Genomic DNA, 18,543 nt, shown 5'->3' with positions numbered 1-18,543 from the left:
ACATGTTGAATCATCATCACTTGCTTCAGAAATTATGTATCGTTAGAATCTGGGAGCTTGTCCTCACCTTTGCACTCTCTGTTTTAATTACAGACACACTTTGTGATGAATGTGATCCTTTAGGCCTTGTTCAAACCATATGCTTGCTGGTGTGAGTGGGTGTGGGTGAGAACTTCTGTGGGTTACAGCGATGCAGCTTTCTGCTTAGCCTTACTGTTGCTACTCTTGCAGCTCGCAGTGAGCAATGCCTTGCGTTATTTCCCCACATCCTGCCACAGTGAGCTTGCCCCAGAGTTTGCCCGGGAGCTGCACCTCTACGGCCACATCTACATGTACCGTTTCCTGCCTAATATTACCGTGAGGTTCGTTCCTATAACCCTGTGCTTTCTTAGGGCTGAGAGGGAAATTACCATAGCTGCAAGACCACGAGTTGAATGGGAGAGAGACATGGGATAGAGCTTGAAATCTTGAATCCTCTGTCTCCCTCCCACTCAACTAATCCATTTCTCACAGTGGATCATCCACAGACGTAAGAGTAAGACCGTTAATGGTTGTTGAGCTAAAATATGGAGTTCATGTCTCCTGTCAGTTATGGCCATCAGCTCAGTCCATATTTTTCAAAAGTTTATTTAAGGGGTTTAGTTGTGTGAGTTGGGTGTGAGGGGTATTCCTTGGCCAGCCAGCCAGAGTAATGTGTACTGTGAATTACAGTATGTGGAGGGAAGGAAATTCAGTCCTTGCCAGGTTGTTCAGATGAATAACTATCACATGTGCATTGCACTTGCAAGTTGTTCCTTTTTTTTCCTCATTTTTGGTTAATAATAGCATACAACTATATTGGTTACTGAAGAGCGTTTAAATATTTCTAGGACATCCTGAGGGCCTCTTTTATTTTCTACTAAGCAGTGTTGTATCTTATATTTGGTAATTTTCTACATCACATTCAGACTCCATATTAGTTATAAGATAACCACATTATTTTTGCCCCTGGGGCTTTATTTTGTTACCCATTTTTAAAGCTACTTTTACAACTACTAAAGCTCTAGAAGTTCTTTGTAGATCGTCATTCATATTCCCATCATGGTATTTTCCAGTGCCCGTTTTCTTCCCCCTCCCACTCACACAAAGCATCTCTCAGTCACCTAGTTTGATTCCTTTCAAGGAGCTTTCAGTCATTAATTTGGACTATTTTTAAACCTGTTTTGGACCTCACTGATGTTACCTGTGTGTGGCCAAAGCTCAGCAATACTTGGTTCACTCTAGATGTAAAATTACCATCTCCATCTTGAATGCTGAGTTGTAACATTAGATAAACACTATATATGGTGCTAGCCGCAAACAGTGCTATGGAAAGACTGTAGAACCTTAGTATTGTCCAGTTCTTGTGTTGAGCTATTTGAAATAAGGTGTATAAATCACAAAAAATCTGTTCCAAAATAAGGTGAACGAACAATAGTTGGCTGCACATCTTGTGTGCTGCAGTTGGCTTAGTCATTAGTACTGTATGTACGTTTTTGCTTCTTTATTTTGTGTTTGTCAGTGTTATAATTTTTTTCTTCTGTAACACTAGTAGGCTAAATATTGATTCCCCCACCCCCAACTCCCAGAGCCTACCCTGTGGACCAATACCCTGCAGTGAGTCGGAAGGCGGCTGCGGTGATGCACATGATAATGAACAATCTTGACCCTCGCGTTGCCCAGTTCCCGCATGAACTGGTCACTTATGGTGGCAATGGACAGGTCTTCTCAAACTGGGCGCAGGTGAGAGAGAGTGGGAGGGACGGTTACTGACTTGTTAGGATTGTAGTCCTCTCCTGTAACTGAACCAGCATGTCAAATTATGTCTTTACCCCTTCCATCCAGTGGTCTTTTATTTTTATCCTTCCCACAACCAAACTACAGTATCATATCCAGCTTTAGGGGGACCTCCTGTTCTTAAGAATCTAATGGAGATTGCCTTTAACCACTCACTACCAGATGTCTCTCCCTTGTTGAATAAACTCGTCTGGTGGTTACAGGAATAAGTCATAAACATCATCATACAGTATTTGTGGGAATAACGCTTCCTGCTGGGGGCCAGTCACAGTTGATGGATTTTTCTGTAATGATAATGAAAATTTTTCCAATTTCGTGCTGCAGTTCTGGCTGGTGCTTTACTACCTGTCAACCATGAGTGACGACCAAACTTTAGTGCTGTATTCAGGCCACCCCCTGGGCCTCTTCCCATCCCATCCCGGTGCTCCCCGCCTCGTTATCACCAATGGCATGACCATCCCAAATTACTCCACCAAGGCAAACTATGATGATATGTTTGCTCTTGGGGTGACCATGTGAGTGCAGAAATACCTGTTTTATCAAATATTTAATTTTGTTTTTGAAGCCCCACTCTTATCTGAATATGAACCAGGTGGACTGCAGGAAACCAACCACTTCAGTCAAGCACTCCCAGATCTCTGTTGTTAAGATTACTGTATATGGAAGGACTGTCCTCTTTGACAGTGAGGTGTTTGAAGTAAATGTGTTGTGATGTGAGGGACTGGATTACAGTGGAGGAATAATGGATGGTTTGTGCATTATATTTTATGCTGATACTGATGCATGGAAGGGTGATGGCAGTATATTAGTCAGGCTGTATTTATTAATATATTTTACATTTGACTGGGTTCAGAGTTTAGCACGTGAGAGCAAATTATGTAGGATAAGTTATGTTTATGGGTTATTCAAGCTTCAGGTTAGTTTATGCCCCAGAGGATAACGGACATTTTGAGATTTTATTCTGGTTACCCTCAGGCAACTTTATTCAGCTGGGGGCAGCACCTTGCCATAAAAGGGGTAAATCCTATCTCCGTCTCTTAATGAATGCTTGGACTCTTTAGGATTTCGTCTGGTTATTGTTAGTTGATTATGTTTAATAAAGAGAACCATATTAATTTTAGAGGGTTAAAAAGTAATCCTTTGGTTTTATATATACATTGATATCATCCATGTCATAACAAAAGAGAGTGGATGATACAGATAACACCTGCCCATTACATAAAACTGCAACCCACGCTACACTTAAACCTTGTACTGTCCAGTGGTCATATGACTGAGACAGCAACACCCTTCAAGTGTACTGAACTTCTGTTAGCCCCGGTGGAATTAGTTGTCTCCAGAACACAAACCTGCTCAGTCAGAGCAGCTCATGAAGGGGTTCTATAGCAAAAACAACTGATAGCAAGGAGGATGCTTTTATTATCAGCATCATCTCTGAGGCTGCTTCCTCCTTGGAACCCTGCAGTAGGGAATGGCGTAGCAAAATTGCCTGAAGAATACTGTGCTCTTATGCTGTTCATTTTCACACTTTTTTTTCCCCACTGTACTTTTCCACTCGTTCCAGGCCACCTACCATCCTCCTCTTCGAACAGAGTCCTTAATATTTTTCCAAAACTTTTTAGCACCCATTCTGTCAGCTTTCTTTACGGATGTTCAAACCCTTTGTATATGTCTCTTAACTTGTTTAACTGCCAAATCTCTCTCCAGTAGTCCCTCCTTCTGAACCCAAGTTCCTATATGTATCCTATGTTATGTGGGCTCCATCCTACATCTTAGTAATTTTTATAACCTCTAACCTAGCACATTTGCTGACATTTAATACCACGGTTTCATCCATGTACCAAACTTTCAGAAGAAGCACACTGTGACGTAGGGTTTTTTCAACTTGGTAATATATACAAAGAGCTTAAGTTTCCTCTAATTACATTCTTCGGTTAGAGAGGTAGTTCTGTGGCTAGGTATAGAAAAAATGGAGGTTCAGGAACAAGACATTGGACAGAAAAAGGTTGAATAGATAGAAGGTACACAGGTGTTAATAAGTACTGTACTGTATGTTATCTCAAGTTAGACAGTTTAACGCTAGTGAGTAGGTAGCTTAATTGGTGAACAAAAAGAAGGTAAATAGTAGTGATTCAACATTCTCCTGAATTCCTGCCACCAGGTATGGCCAAATGACAGCTGGCAGCTTCTGCTACATTGGGCCCCAGGGAATCGTTCATGGCACTACGGTATGTAAACACTTTACCTTCCAAATTATTGTGTATGAGTTACGATTGTGTCTGGAGGCATCTCTGTTATAGCCTAGTACAGTGTATACCCATAGGTTTTGAACTTTTTCAGTCAAATGACATTTTTTAATATTATTGCTGTCATGAAACCATTTTAATTCAAGATACTTTTAAAACAGTAGGGGTTATTTATAGCTTTCATTAACTCCTTCATTACAAGATGTCATTCATAATGAGGATCAGATTGTCCCTGGTAGCCAGAAAGGAAAAAAGAAAAAGAAAAAAAATGTGTATGGTCGCCTAGCTTTTTTGCACTTACACCTTGAAGGGACATATTCCTCCCTGTTGACCACTTTCACATACCTGAGATATATCCCTTCAATGTTCTAACCAGAAAATAATCAGCTGACTTTTACCATCACCTGACTTATACATAATGAATTTGCATGATCTCTGTAAACACTGTGTGGCATGTGAGAGGTGAAACTCAATAAATCTGTCTGAAGAACACATGAAAATACAACGGTACCATTTGTTCATGATGCCTGGAAAGTCTATTGGGCCTGAGGGAATGGACTGAAGATCCATAAAATAAGTAAATAAAGAAATTAATAATCCTACAAAAATACAGTGATGTTCATAATGTCTTAATATGTAAGTGTTCTGTATTTTTTCACATTTAACACTCCTATTACTGTACCATGTCCCCATCTGACATGCACACCCTTGAACTCTTGAGTCTACAGTCTTGCCTGTTCATATTTCTGCCAAAGATCACAGTCTTAAAAGCTAACCCACACATAACCCAACTGCTGGAGCATTGTTAATAACATATTCCTTTTAACCCGCCGCGTCCCGTTGACGTGAATGAACATCCACACGTTTTGTTAATGCCAATCCCATTGACGTACAAGCGAATCAATTGCAAGGTCCCTAATTTGCACAATTTTCAATTTTCGCGAGTGATTTTTGGTACGTACACACGGGACACCTTCCTTTACAAGATGCCAGGCAGGGACAATGCCTTACCCAGCATGACCTCCCCCCCCCCCTGCACACCATTGTCTCTGCAATTCACCTGTTACCAGTGACCTGGCCAGTAAAGACATGTCGTGCCACAGTACGAAATTCAGGGCCAGAGTGATTCCCCAATCGATGACACTGTGGAGGACAAACTTTACATAGCATTAGAGGAAGAAACAGTCAGAAATGATGATCAGGTAATGTCGCCAAAAAAGGTCAGGTATGTTGATGTGTTTGGTGATTGAAACAATGCTTATATTGCCTATATTACTGTGTGAAAACCAATATACTCTCATACTTCATATACATTCGTACCAAATAAATAAATAAATACCGTTTATGAGTGATGTGGAATGGTTACCCTCCCATAGAACTCGTTTTCTTTGGAGCCAGCCTGATAGAAAACACAGTAAGGTGAGGAGGTACTGCTACCTGTATTATTTTAAACCTCAGGTGAGCGATTTCTCTATGATTTTTCGATGTTTCTCACCAAAAGCAGAGGTTTGAGCCTTTTTTTTTTTTTTTTCCAAAATGGTCGGGATTGGGGGGAGTCAGTGGTGGAAGGGTGGTCGGGATGGGGCGGGTTAAAGGCATTAGATGATATTTTTTTCCCAAGGTGTAAATACACATGGTCAAATATAACATTTTTATTATAAAGAGCAAAGGCTGTCGGGAAGGACTATTCCATCCATTGCCAGACACCATAGTCCCGTAAGGGGGAAAGTTTTTTTTTTTTTTTTTTTTTTTTTTTACACCTTTGAAAGTATCATTCAGGTACAAATTATTGTTGAACAAAAGTTTCTGCGTAAGTATATTTTCTGTTTGGGAGTCTATGTTACAGTATGTTTTTGTCATGGTACTAAGCATTTCTATATAGAGTTTACTGCCCATGTGTTTTGACTAACATGAATGTATAGCAACAATGATTTATTGCAGCTGAGCACTCAGGTAGCACTGTAATCTGGCTAGCCAACCATTCTGGTTGACTGGGTAAGTGTGCTTTGTCCTGTTATTTTTATGGCATTACAGTATGGCCGTACCTGTGTTTGAGTACTGCTGTGCTGTTGTAGTTTGTTACATACAGCTAATAAGCTTCATTACTGAGTTCCATTTACCCTGTTCACTAAATAATCTAGTCTGTGTGTGACTAGGTAGATTAATGTTTATAGTATTGCATTTTGTACTGAGCAGTTCCTTAGCAATATTGGTATATTTTTTCCATACATACCTACAGTACATACATACATATACACATCAGGCTTGACTGATTGGTTTAGAGAGTTTAAGACCATTACCCCCAGAACCCTTGATTTGGTTTGGTGCTGCATGAATGAAGAAAATTAAATAACCCACAACTCTACTGTACTCTCGAGGATGTTCCTCAAATTTCTGGAGACTACAAGATAGCTTCTTCGAGCAGTTAGCTGCCTGCAGTTGGCTAGGTGGACTGCTTGTTGCTGGGTATTGTTAATGTGGAAAAGTAGGATGTTACAGCTGAGTAGAATCACACTAGGAAGCCTAATGCACCATCAGGGCCAGTTAGGTAGTATTGGTCATTGTCAAACCTCTGCATTAGATCTCGGAGGCCCAGCTCCCTCTCACCTTCATTCAGACACACCTCCAAGGGCAGTAAGTGTGTCAAACCCTCCTCTTGTTCACCCTCAGAGTTTGATATCACAATAATTACTTCCACTTTGTTTCTAATTTGGCCTTTATTTGCCCAGTTTTTACAGTATAACTAATTTAGGTCAGTGTAAATATATAATGCGTTTCCCATGCTGCAGTTGAACTAGGTTACTAAAAATATACCGGTTGCAATGTTCCCAATGTGTGTTTTTTTTTTTTTTTTTTTTTTTTCCACCCTCCCAGAACCTACGAGTGTGGCAGATACTGGCTAGTGATGGATATATAATTATTAAGGAATCGGGGAATGGTCACCATAAATACAGTACTTAATGATTAGACGGGCAAATATCCCGATAATCAGCGTACCTCTGCAACTCATATTAACATCTTTAGACTTAGAAGCGTTGGTTTTAGATAAGTTCTCCATCACTTACTTTTTAATTGCAAGTAATGAGACATGTAGGGAAATTAACTCAAAACTGAGGTGAAGTTAGTAGATTTGTAGGTTCTAGCCAGCCCTTCTCCCTTGTTTGTTTAGTTCTAGCAATGGCTTTTATTTTCGGTCATCCAATTTGTTCTGTTTTGTTCACCCCCCCCCAAAAAAAAAAAAAAAATCATGGGTTGATAACATCTTTTCTTACTATTGAGTGACTTGACACTCTCCAGTGACAATTGACACCGAGACTGACACGGCATTTTACGCTGACACGATATTATCGTAACTTACGAGTGACATGACTGACCAGCTAAGCTGACATGTGTATATTAACAGCTTCTTTCCCACTGCAGTCTCTCATGACGGTGATTACATGCCATATCAATGACTCTCATACCATGATATGGGTACCAACAGCTAACATTCCTTTATGCAATTCTCATGCAGCCTATTATTTTCTGCTCAATATCAAGGTCTTTATAGCATCCTACGCTTCCATTCTTTCAGTCAATTTACTTTCTCTTGTATATCGCTGCACCATGGTACTGTCTTTATTATCTTTCACGAGTTTTGCTTTACCATTTACGTATTCATTACATAATGAGTTATCTTCTTTTAAAAGCCATCAGTTTGCTTGTAACTGCATGCATCCACATTCCGACAAACAATGAACAAGACAGAAACCATTTGTCAGCTTCATTTACTGTTTAGTAGTGATATCTGACAGTCCTGTTATTGACATGACAGGTTAAACAGGCCTGTTGAGTAATATTTGACACTTGTTAAAGACAGGAGAGAGGAGATCAACACTGGCCTGCTGAATGATTTTGACACTCTCAAGTCAGTGACAGTTGGCACTGGTCTACTGTTATGTTGCTCTGCAGAAGCGACAGTTGACATTAGTGTACTAGCTTTAAGTAGTATTTGAAGCTGCATTTCTGAGCAGAATTTGACAACGTGGCTCGATATTGTAGCCTACAGCCGAATGACAGGATGTACTGCTAAATGACGACGCTGTCTTACTGAACAACACTTGACATTGTACGGTACTAATTGTTGCTGATTAACCCCAGTCTTTCTGGCTGGGCAGACCGATCAGTCACAGGCAAACAGCTGAGTCCCACTTGACACTAGCACTGACACCTGACACTTGACCACTGAGTGACACGACACTAATCATGGAACTTGAGTAACTCCCAAGTATCTGTTCTAAGTGCTTAGGCAGAGCAGATATTGCATTACGAGTAGAATAGTATTCTAGCTTCAGATGCTCGCTGTCAAATAAAGGGAGAGAAGGGATGGAGGAAGGGGGAGTCCACAGGCATGGAGTGGGATGGGGTGGCAGGATCTCTCTCTCTCTCTCTCTCTCTCTCTCTCTCTTAATCCAATAAATTCTTTTCCAGCTGACGATTCTCAATGCCGGCCGAAAATATTTAGGGCGAGAGAGCTTGGCAGGGTGTGTGTTCCTTTCCTCCGGTCTCGGGGGCATGAGTGGCGCACAGGCAAAAGCAGCGGTCATATGTGGCTGCGTTGGAGTGGTGGCCGAGGTAATTCTCTTGAAGATTATTTTGTATTTGAAGCGGTTTACTACATACAATATTCAGTTAACTATGAAAATGTATTAGCTAACTGTTGTTTTTAATGCTAAAGGACATCCATCACTAAATATCCTTCCATTTCTCCGCCACATTTCACGTGCGTTTTAACCCGCTTCCCTCCTTCCATAACTCGACGGGTCTCCCTTTACATTCCAAACTATATTTCTTCCCTCTCTCTGCACATTATCCCTTCATCTCTCCCTTTATCCATTCCCTTTCCATTCCATATTACTTCCGTCTCCACATTATCCCTTCATCTCTACACCACTGTATCTTACCTTAATTTTCATCCCCCTCCTCTCCTTCCCAGGTGAGCGAAGAGGCCCTGAAGAAGCGTCATGCCCAGGGTTGGCTTCAGGAGTACACGTCTGACTTGGACGCCCTCATAGCAAGGATACGATCTGCGAAGGCCAAGAAGGAGGTGTGTGTGTGTGTGTGTGTGTGTGTGTGTGTGTGTGTGTGTGTGTGTGTGTGTGTGTGTGTGATGGGGGTTTGTATGGTGATGTTCTTTGTGTGGTAGTTATTACTCGTCCCCGTCCCGGAGGGGCATAGGGACGGGTATTGTTTTCACTCGGTTTGTCTGCTTGTCTGTTAACAACTTTACGCGAAGACTACTGGTGCGATTTGACTGAAATTACAAGGATGATGAGCTATGACCTTCTTATCACCTGATTAAATTTTGGGCCAAATTGGGCCCAAGGCCCAGGCTGTAGGCCCAAAAAAAAATGAAAAAAAAAAAATCATTTTTTCGCCATAACTCCTTTCAAATTCGTCATATCGACATGAAACCAAAACCTAAAGGTGTATCTTTCAAATCTACATCCTATAAATTGCCTCATTACATCAGGGGGGGGGGTCAGTGTCAGGTGGGTCGGGCCTAAAATTTCAAATGAGCATAAAATCGTCAGTTTTCACCCGATTTACTCCAAATTTGATTTGTGACATTTTTTACTAGATATCCTGTTGTATTTATACGTCAGCATTAAAATGGCTGCCGGGGCCGGGTTTGCCGTGCCTTGGCACCGCTTCTTGTTTATAAGTAGGTAATGTGGTGGTAGTGTGGGGGTGGTGGCATAATGGTGATATTGGCATGCACATCAGCAAGAGTCACAGCCAAAACCCAGACTATGTACACTAAGAAGTTTCGTGTGATGGTTATGGTAAATTAGTGGTGGTAGTAGTAGTTGTAGTAGTAGTAGTTGATTTTGTACACTCGGAAGCAGTAGTCACAACCCCCTCCCCCCCCTCTGCCGAAAATAAATAAACGGCAATTCAGTCTGAGAGAGAAGTATTTTAAGAGTCTGAATTAAGACTGAGGTGATGGAGAGATAGTGGAAAGTTGTTTTTTTATCTTGTGGCTTTAATTTATGGGGAAGGGTGAGGGGTGAGGGGGTGGGATGGGAGATGGGGATTTTTGCTTCCAAGTATACAGTACTTGTTTTGATATGTTGTCACCTCACCCCAGGTCTAAGGTGGAGGATTAGAGTTACAGTGATAATGATGATAGTGGTGGTGATGATGATGATGATGATGATGACCTCGATTCTTGTACCGTTAATACTCTTATGTCTTCACCTCTAGGCTGTGTCAATCGGGTACCTTGGCAACGTGGTGATGGTGTGGGAGCGTCTGGTGGAGGAGTATGAGATCACAGGGGAACTTTTGGTGGAGTTGGGTTCCGACCAGACCTCCTGCCACAACCCCTTCAGTGGAGGGTACACGCCCGTCACCCTGACATACACACAGGCCCAGGAGGTTACTTGCCATACTCATAACCATTGTTTTTGTTTTTACTTATTTATGTTTATTTATTTGTTTGATTATATGTAAGCTTAGGAGGATTGCTGTAGGTCGTCCATCATAGCTTTGTGGAGATTTACCTCCTGTTGTTGCTTATAGCCAGTCCCATAGCTCAGTGATGGAATAGGGCAGTACCGGTATTACGGCACTGCAACCTTTACATAACGCTTCTTCGTGACTAGCACCAAAGTCTAGTGTTGATGCATCTTATAGGTTAGCAGTGAAGATGGAGAGAAGGTTTAGCCCCAGTTAAAGTTAATATGTTGTAGCACCTCTTCGTGATTTCCTTGGCATACTGCTCCTTAATTTCTAGTGTATGCTACCAACTGTTGACAATTTCCTTAAGTTCTGTAAAGGAATAGGTGCCCATCTCTGCATATGTTCACCTTCAGCTTTTGGCCAAGGACCCAGTAAGAGATTATATCCCATCTTAAAATCACACTCATCCTCTCCCCGCACCTTCAGCTTCTGGCCAAGGACCCCAGTAAGATGAAGCCCTTAGTGGAGGAGTCACTGCGTCGTCAGGTCACTGCCATCAACCGCCTCGCCGATGCTGGCCTTTATTTCTGGGACTACGGGAACGCCTTTCTGCTGGAGGCAAGGCGAGCAGGGGCGGATGTCAGTGGGCAGACAGGGGCAGACAGAGAAGAGGATATCAAGTTCAGATACCCCAGCTATGTGCAGGACATTATGGGGTGAGGACATGGCCAGACACAACAACAGTATTTTCGTCACTGTCATGGTTATTATTATCCATCCATCCATCCATCATCTGATCCTATGTTGCGCCATGAGGACCGTAGGAGCCCGGGGCAAGGCGAGTTGATCCTGACATTTAGGTTGAGAGTGACCGGCCTCACTCATCCCTGAGTGGCATTACGTGAACAATAAACCCCAACCATCCCTTGGATATAAACCTGCACTGGTTCAATCCAATTGGAGTGCCTTAATTATTATTATTATTAGTATATATTATTATTATTACTGTTGTTGTTGATGTTTCCACCATCATCATCATTACTGTAATCATCATTATTATTTTATCACATTATTATTTATGTCATTATTAGCATCATCATCACCATTATCATCAGTACTTTTATCTTCATCATCATCATCATCATTATTACTCACCTTATATTTACATTATTCTGCAGGGACATCTTCTCGCTTGGTTTTGGTCCATTCCGGTGGGTATGCACGTCTGGGGACCCTGAGGATATGAAAACAACCGACCATATTGCCTGTGAAATCCTTGAAGCCATCTGCCAGGGTGAGTGTCGCAGAGAGAGAGAGAGAGAGAGGAGGGGTGGATAAAATGAGAGGGGAAGAAGGAGGGAGGAGTGGAGAAGGGTAAAGAGAAAGAGGATGGGAGGAAAAGGGAGAGAGAGAGAGAGAGAGAGAGAGTGCGCTATATGACTGCTTAAGTAGGCTGCGTGTGTGTGCGTGTGTGTGTGTGTGTGTGTGTGTGTGTGAGACAGACAGACTGACAGACAGAATCACAAAAAATACTCATGTACAATATGTCTAATACTTAGTGATTTGCAGAGGGCATCCCCGAACGCATCCGCCAGCAATACCAGGACAACCTTCGATGGATCAAACAGGCAGGGGAACACAAGATGGTGGTGGGGAGCCAAGCAAGGATCCTATATTCTGATCAGGAGGGCAGGGTTAGGCTGGCTCTCGCATTCAACCAGGCTGTTCGTACTTCAATGCTTAAGGTAATGAGAGAGAGAGAGAAAGAGAAAGAGAGAGAGTTTTCATAATAACTAGCGCAGTATTTTGGACGACTTCTGAATTAAATGCAGATGGAAATAGTTGTACTAGATTAAAAAATAATAATAATAATATGTTGGTCAGTAACAATGGAGATGAGTAGACAGATAAATAGGCAGAAAATAGAAAGATATGGAAATGTTGGAGTCACAGGTTTATATGAAATGGCAAGTTACCATATATTTGTGGTGCAATGGTGTAATCAGAAGCACATTCGGTTGTTCCCCGGGACTACCACGGGATTTTGGGCAGAGTCTCCTTTGTCCCAGTTTGTTTATACGTAGAAGTGAAATCTATCTATCTATCTATATACCTAGGCTGCTTCCCCCAAGGAAAGGGAGGTAGCCGAGACAGGACGACTCACTCTCCATTTACTCATCCATTCAAACACATTCATTTGCATCTTAGCCCCAAAGGGGAGAACGGACAGATCCTCACCGCACCACACCGCACAAGGGTCAACTGGGCAATGCAATCAGTGACATCCGCAGCAGGGCCCGACAGCAGAACTGGTTTACCCCTGCCACATCATAACAGACCCATCCCCTTACCCGCACCTGACTTGACTAGCTGATCAGACCAAATGCGGGAGAATATCCCCTCAGGGCTGCGTCATCACTTATTCATTCACAATTTCTCTCCATTTATTTCTGTCACGCACAGCCACTCTTCCTTGCTCAACAGACATCCCTCTCGCATCCAGCGCTCTCTTCACACTGTCCATCCATCCTATTCGTGGTCTTCCTCTCAGCCTTACACCTCTCACATCAGATCTAGTTATCTTTTTCACCAATCGCTCATTATCCATTCTCTCCATATGTCCAAACCATTGCAACACCCTCTGCTCAACTCTACCAGCCATCTCCCGAACAACTCCAGTTCTCCTTCGCACTTCATCATTTCGCACCCGATCCATACGCGTCACTCCACACATACTCCTCAGACATCTCATCTCCATTACATTCAAACTTTTCCTCTCTGCTACACCCATATTCCATGTTTCAGCCCCATATAATGCAGTCGGTACCACAACACCCTCATACAGCCTTCTCTTTACATCCATTCTAAGCGAACGACATTTAAACACTTTTTTCATTCCTCCCAGCACCTTTCCTACTTCATTTATTCTAAACTTCACTTCTGCATCTATTCTTCCATCCACAGCAACATGTGACCCTAGATATTTAAAACAATCTACCTCCTCAAGCAACTCACCATTTAAAACTATATTCATCCCCCTACCATCTATCAACCTCGTACACTTCATCACTTTACTCTTATTCTCATTTACTTTCAATTTCCTCCTTTCACACACCCTTCCAAACTCCTCTACCAACTGTCTCAATCTCTCCTCTGAATCAGTCACCAGTGCAGTATCATCTGCAAACAGCAGCTGCTTCAGATTCCACTCTCCTCCATCAACATTTACCAGACTCAGACCACCTAAAACTCTTGCATTCACCTCCCTTACAACACCATCCATGTAAATATTAAACAACCAAGGCGACATCACACATCCCTGTCGCAGCCCCACTCTCACGGGAAACCAATCACTCACAGCATTTCCCACTCTTACACACGCTCTACTATTTACATAAAAACTTTTCACCCCTTTTAGTAACCTACCATCAAGTCCATACAATCTTAAAACAGTCCACAAAGCCTCCCTATCAATTCTATCATACGCTTTCTCTAAATCCATAAATGCCCAAAACACATCCTTGCCTTTCGCTAAATACTTTTCACACACTTGTCTCACAGCAAACACCTGATCAACGCATCCCCTCCCTCTCCTAAAGCCACACTGCTCATCACTAATCACTCCCTCTGTACCCTCTCTAACTCTCATAATTAACACTCTACCATACACCTTACCTACAACACTCAACAGACCTGAAATGCTAAGTGATGGTTGAACTTCCGTAATGTGGGGGAATAGTTGGGTGCTTTCCATGTCCTGATCATATTTGTGTCAGCAGTTTGGAGGCTGTAGCACATTTCCATTCCAATTTATTTTGTATATTAGAGCCGATTATTCTCTTGTGTGTTTTATTTATATTTTTTATATTGACACACATTGCATGCAGGAATAAATCAGCTAAATAGATACAGAAATAAACAAGTAAGAAAGTGGTGTTCAGGAGTCTCCCTGACGCACGAGAATGCAAATAGTCAATGTTAAAGAGACTAAAATGACTTACAAAAGAATGTCAAGGTATAATACGCAAAATAAATAACTGAGTAAGAGGTACTACGAAGTTTCTTATCCCACTCATTTGCACTACAGGGTCCAGTGGTGATCAGTCGAGACCACCATGACGTGAGTGGCACTGACTCCCCCTTCAGAGAAACCTCCAATGTGTATGACGGATCAGCCTTTACTGCAGGTACAGTTGTTCATTAATAGGTACGGATGTGACCATCCAAATACCCTGTACTTATGTCTCCAGCAGCCTTGTAATTGCCATGCCGCTGGAGGGGAGTGAGTGGGATTTGTGAACAGAATGCACAAGTATTCGTTTTGTTTTAGGTTCTCGTCCCCAAACGAGCTTGAAGAACCGTACAATTGCTCTCCCACCCCATGCAAGTAAAGATGATGTGTATAATTGGAGACTTTAAGGAACAGTAGATACCAAGTTCATCATTGATATTGTACTTTATATTTTCAGATTTAATGTGCATACTGGTTCTTTGTGGATTAGAAACATTTTATTGAATGATCATTCCCATCAGCATCAGGTTTCCTTGTTCCTTTTATGTCAGCCAGTTTAGGGTTCATTGTCTAAGGCTAACTACGATACTCTTGTGGAAATTACCCATTCTTCGCAGATGTTGCACAAACATTATATAGTATTTAGGCATAAACATAATATAAGTACTGTGTAAAGCAGAGTGGCTGATAGCTGTTATATCCATCCCTATATTTTGACGTGTTTGGTTGCAGTTTCCATATCTCATTAAACTTAGGTTGTTGCAGTTTCCCCAGTTTTGACAGTTTTCTACTTTTGTTCTCATGTACCTATTTACTTATTCATTTATGTATTTATATTTTTTCAGACATGGCTGTGCAGAACTTCGTGGGGGACTCCTTCAGAGGGGCGACATGGGTGGCTCTTCACAACGGTGGTGGTGTTGGCTGGTGGGTGACGAGAGGACCTCATGCTTATTTCATTCTTGCTGCCTACGTGCTATTTTATTCTGTCTGAGTTTTTGAGATCATGGGGTTATATACAGGTTTCTTTTAAATCCTTGCATTAGGTTATATATTGTATTTTCCCCCTCATTCCTGCTGTATACAGTCGTGCGTGCTGCTATACTGTTTTTTACTCTAACTTGATCCAAATTTTCGTCCTTTTGCAACTTATTTCGCGTAGCTTTGTGGCAGAAAAAGAAACTGCTACCGATCTACATACTTTCCATGGCATTTCTTTGTGACTAGTATCATAATCAAGTGTCAGTCTGTTCATACAACTCTGCATTGAAGATGGAGGGATGGAAATTTTAGGCCAAGTTAAAGTTAATACAAAATATATATATATATATTTGCAGGGGTGAGGTGATAAACGGAGGGTTTGGCCTTGTTTTGGATGGGACTGAAGATGCAGACTACCGCGCCTCGCTCATGCTTAACTGGGACGTGGCCAATGGAGTTGCCCGCAGGTACTGTACAGTTATTCAGTCATTGATCTGGTCTAAAGATTCATCTCCCAGTATGATGGGGATCGCTTTTTATTTTCAGGTAACTCACCTACTTCTGTGCTTTTCTTCCTCTGTTACTGAATCTTACCTACTCAGTTTTTGGTGGGGTATAGGGTGTAGATTATGATGATAATCATATATGAATAGGTCATAGATGATAGGTAGTATATATCCAGGTTCCATTTGTGATAAGGATTATTTAATTTATCCAAGTCCCCTGTATGATCAGAGCGTGGAGTGGTAACGAGAACGCCCAGGCAACCATCAAACGCTCGATGACCGTGGACCAGCGGCTCAAGGTGACGCTGCCTCACCACGCCGACCCTGTCCTCGTCTCACGCGCCCTAGATCACTTGTGATTTATTACGATGAACAAGAACTCATAGTCTCACTATCAACTGCTTTTCATAACTGTCATTTTTTTTATTATTTTTCGTGATTTTTCCCACATGGAGTGTAAGGAGAGCAGTGCCAGACAGTACAATACCGGTACTCATTTCACCTTAACTTGGCCAAGATTTTAGTACCTTTTGCAGCTTTTCACGTGGCCCAACGACACACACACACACACACACACACACACACACACACACACACACACACACACACACACACACACACACACACACACACACACACACACACACACACGCACGGACGCAAAGAACACGCTATGCATCCTTACCATAGACCTTGTTTGGGGACTTGCATATTCTGGTGTTAATCTGTTTTGTTTTAACTCACCGTTTAAGATGAAAAGGTGACAGTTTTACGCTAGGTTTAAGTATGTTATCATTACAAAGTGTGTCAGTATTAAAGCGATGAAAATAGCATACAGGTGAATGTTCCGGTATATTAAGCAAAATTAATCGCTTATAGGAAGAGATGCTACGAAACCTCCAATACAACTCAGCAGTGAAAAATGGAGAGATGTTAGTTTTAGGCTAAGTTAAGGAGTGTATAATTTTTTTTTTTTTTTTTTTTTTTTTGTAGGAAGAACAGGCGACAAAAAAATACTCAACATACTCTTTTCTTGTCCTGCCTACAAAAGGTTACGGCGGGAATCGATCATAAATGTGTTTGAGAATTCGACCCCATACACTGATCACGGATAAACACGAAATCAGATCACTATTTTTATTCTATTTTTTCTTTCAAGGAAGGACAGGATACGGTGAGTGTTGAAGTTTATTCCAAGAATAGCTTGATATCGTTTATAGTAGGCTGTACAGAGCGTTAGGGTGTGCATTGAAAACTCACGTCTTATTCTGCAGCGGCATGAGACAGTACTTATGGGTTCTGTAGTATTTTTGACGTTACTATGTTATTATAGTTCATTAATTTAAAACTTTTAAAGTAAGTGCTGTTTGTAACAGGGTACACTGAATATCTGCATAATATGGTAACTGCAAATTGTTGCATTGATAAACATTATAAAATGTATTGGCTTATGCCAAAGAAGTTTTTATAAAACCTATGGTGACACATATTCTCACTGTTAATACTGTTCAGTGGGCACCACTGAAGTGGCTCTTCTCGTCCTAGTGATGGTCTTTGCGCATCGAGCGGTTCAGAGTGGTCTGCCCTCATGCACCTCCCTTGGTGCCCCTCTGATGTCTGCTTGGGAATAAATGAACCCCACACAAGGTGCCTTAGTCCTTGTTATCCTCATGGTTCATGGGGTTAAGTGCATGGAGGGATCGGCAGTGCGGTCCAGGTTCAACTGATGGACAGTGTTTGCAGACCCACAAGGGGTCCCGACCGGTATAGCCCTCAGTCTTACTACTCTGGTTGGAGACAAGTGAGGAGTTTGGCTTCCTTGTGAGTTGCCCATAGTATGGCATGTATCTCAGCTTACTATTTTTTTTTTAATGACCAAACTAATGTTTCGGATATCATCAGCATTATAGTACCCTCTTTCCCCTACAGCTCAAGACATGTCTGGATATCAAGGAAGGTCAGCCTTGGGTCTGCCAAAATGGACATTTTTGAGAGATGCCTGGTTGAGATGACAAGGTTATGATATGGCAAGTGGGTAAGAGACCAGAGAAGTAGGTCAGTAGAGTGCTGGGCGATCATGACTGATAATGCCAGTGCTAGATTAGGGGAGACAAGTTCGAAGTCCCCATGAGGTAAAAGAAGACTAGGAACTGTCTCGGTTAGTTGTGAGTGGCACAATTTTGGTGACTGATGTGGGAGCTACGTTCTGCTGCTCACCTAAGCCCATGCATCACCGGGTCTGGAGGTGTGCCTTAGCCTCTGAAGTGGAAGGGCTGAAGTAAATATTTTTTAAAAGATCGCTTCACTTGTGATGTCTTGTGGTAGCAGCAAAACCGATACTTACCACTGTCCATCTAAGCTCTGAGTGGTCAGCAGAGGGTGTGGCTCGGCCACTGATCTTGCAAAAAAGAAAAGTGAGGGTTACCTCTGAGCAGAATAGAGCAAAGGACTGATGAGCATCAGTTATACCGGACACACAATGTAGCTAGATGAAAATTGGCAGTATGATGCATACCTATAATCTCAGTGGGGAACTTTG

At 41.9% G+C, this 18,543-nt stretch overlaps 1 protein-coding gene across 1 annotated transcript; it reads left to right on the top strand.

Moving 5' to 3' along the window:
* Positions 1–315: 315 nt before the first annotated feature.
* On the top strand, positions 316–16,363 carry LOC145410541 (urocanate hydratase-like). The gene is made up of 14 exons (XM_080280658.1): positions 316–362; positions 1,608–1,761; positions 2,140–2,330; positions 3,977–4,043; positions 8,532–8,675; positions 9,037–9,147; positions 10,308–10,481; positions 10,992–11,221; positions 11,684–11,799; positions 12,075–12,250; positions 14,593–14,692; positions 15,363–15,444; positions 15,855–15,965; positions 16,234–16,363. Exons 1-14 carry the CDS (start codon positions 331–333, stop codon positions 16,361–16,363), a joined length of 1,818 nt encoding a protein of 605 aa, XP_080136784.1. The 5' UTR covers positions 316–330.
* Positions 16,364–18,543: the final 2,180 nt, after the last annotated feature.

The sequence above is a fragment of the Coenobita brevimanus genome, chromosome 86 (genome assembly GCF_032717465.1).
Source record: "Coenobita brevimanus isolate Jiangsu-jjx chromosome 86, ASM3271746v2, whole genome shotgun sequence".
In the NCBI taxonomy this organism is placed as follows: domain Eukaryota; kingdom Metazoa; phylum Arthropoda; class Malacostraca; order Decapoda; family Coenobitidae; genus Coenobita; species Coenobita brevimanus.
This window is presented reverse-complemented; position numbering and strand designations above follow the sequence as displayed.

Bases quoted from the DNA above. Each gene is read 5' to 3' on its own strand.
- LOC145410541 (XM_080280658.1), top strand. From the start codon at position 331: ATGTACCGTTTCCTGCCTAATATTACCGTGAG. The intron at 4,044-8,531 runs GTATGTAAACAC...ATTCTTTTCCAG, and splicing joins GAATCGTTCATGGCACTACG to CTGACGATTCTCAATGCCGG. The intron at 12,251-14,592 runs GTAATGAGAGAG...TTTGCACTACAG, and splicing joins TTCGTACTTCAATGCTTAAG to GGTCCAGTGGTGATCAGTCG.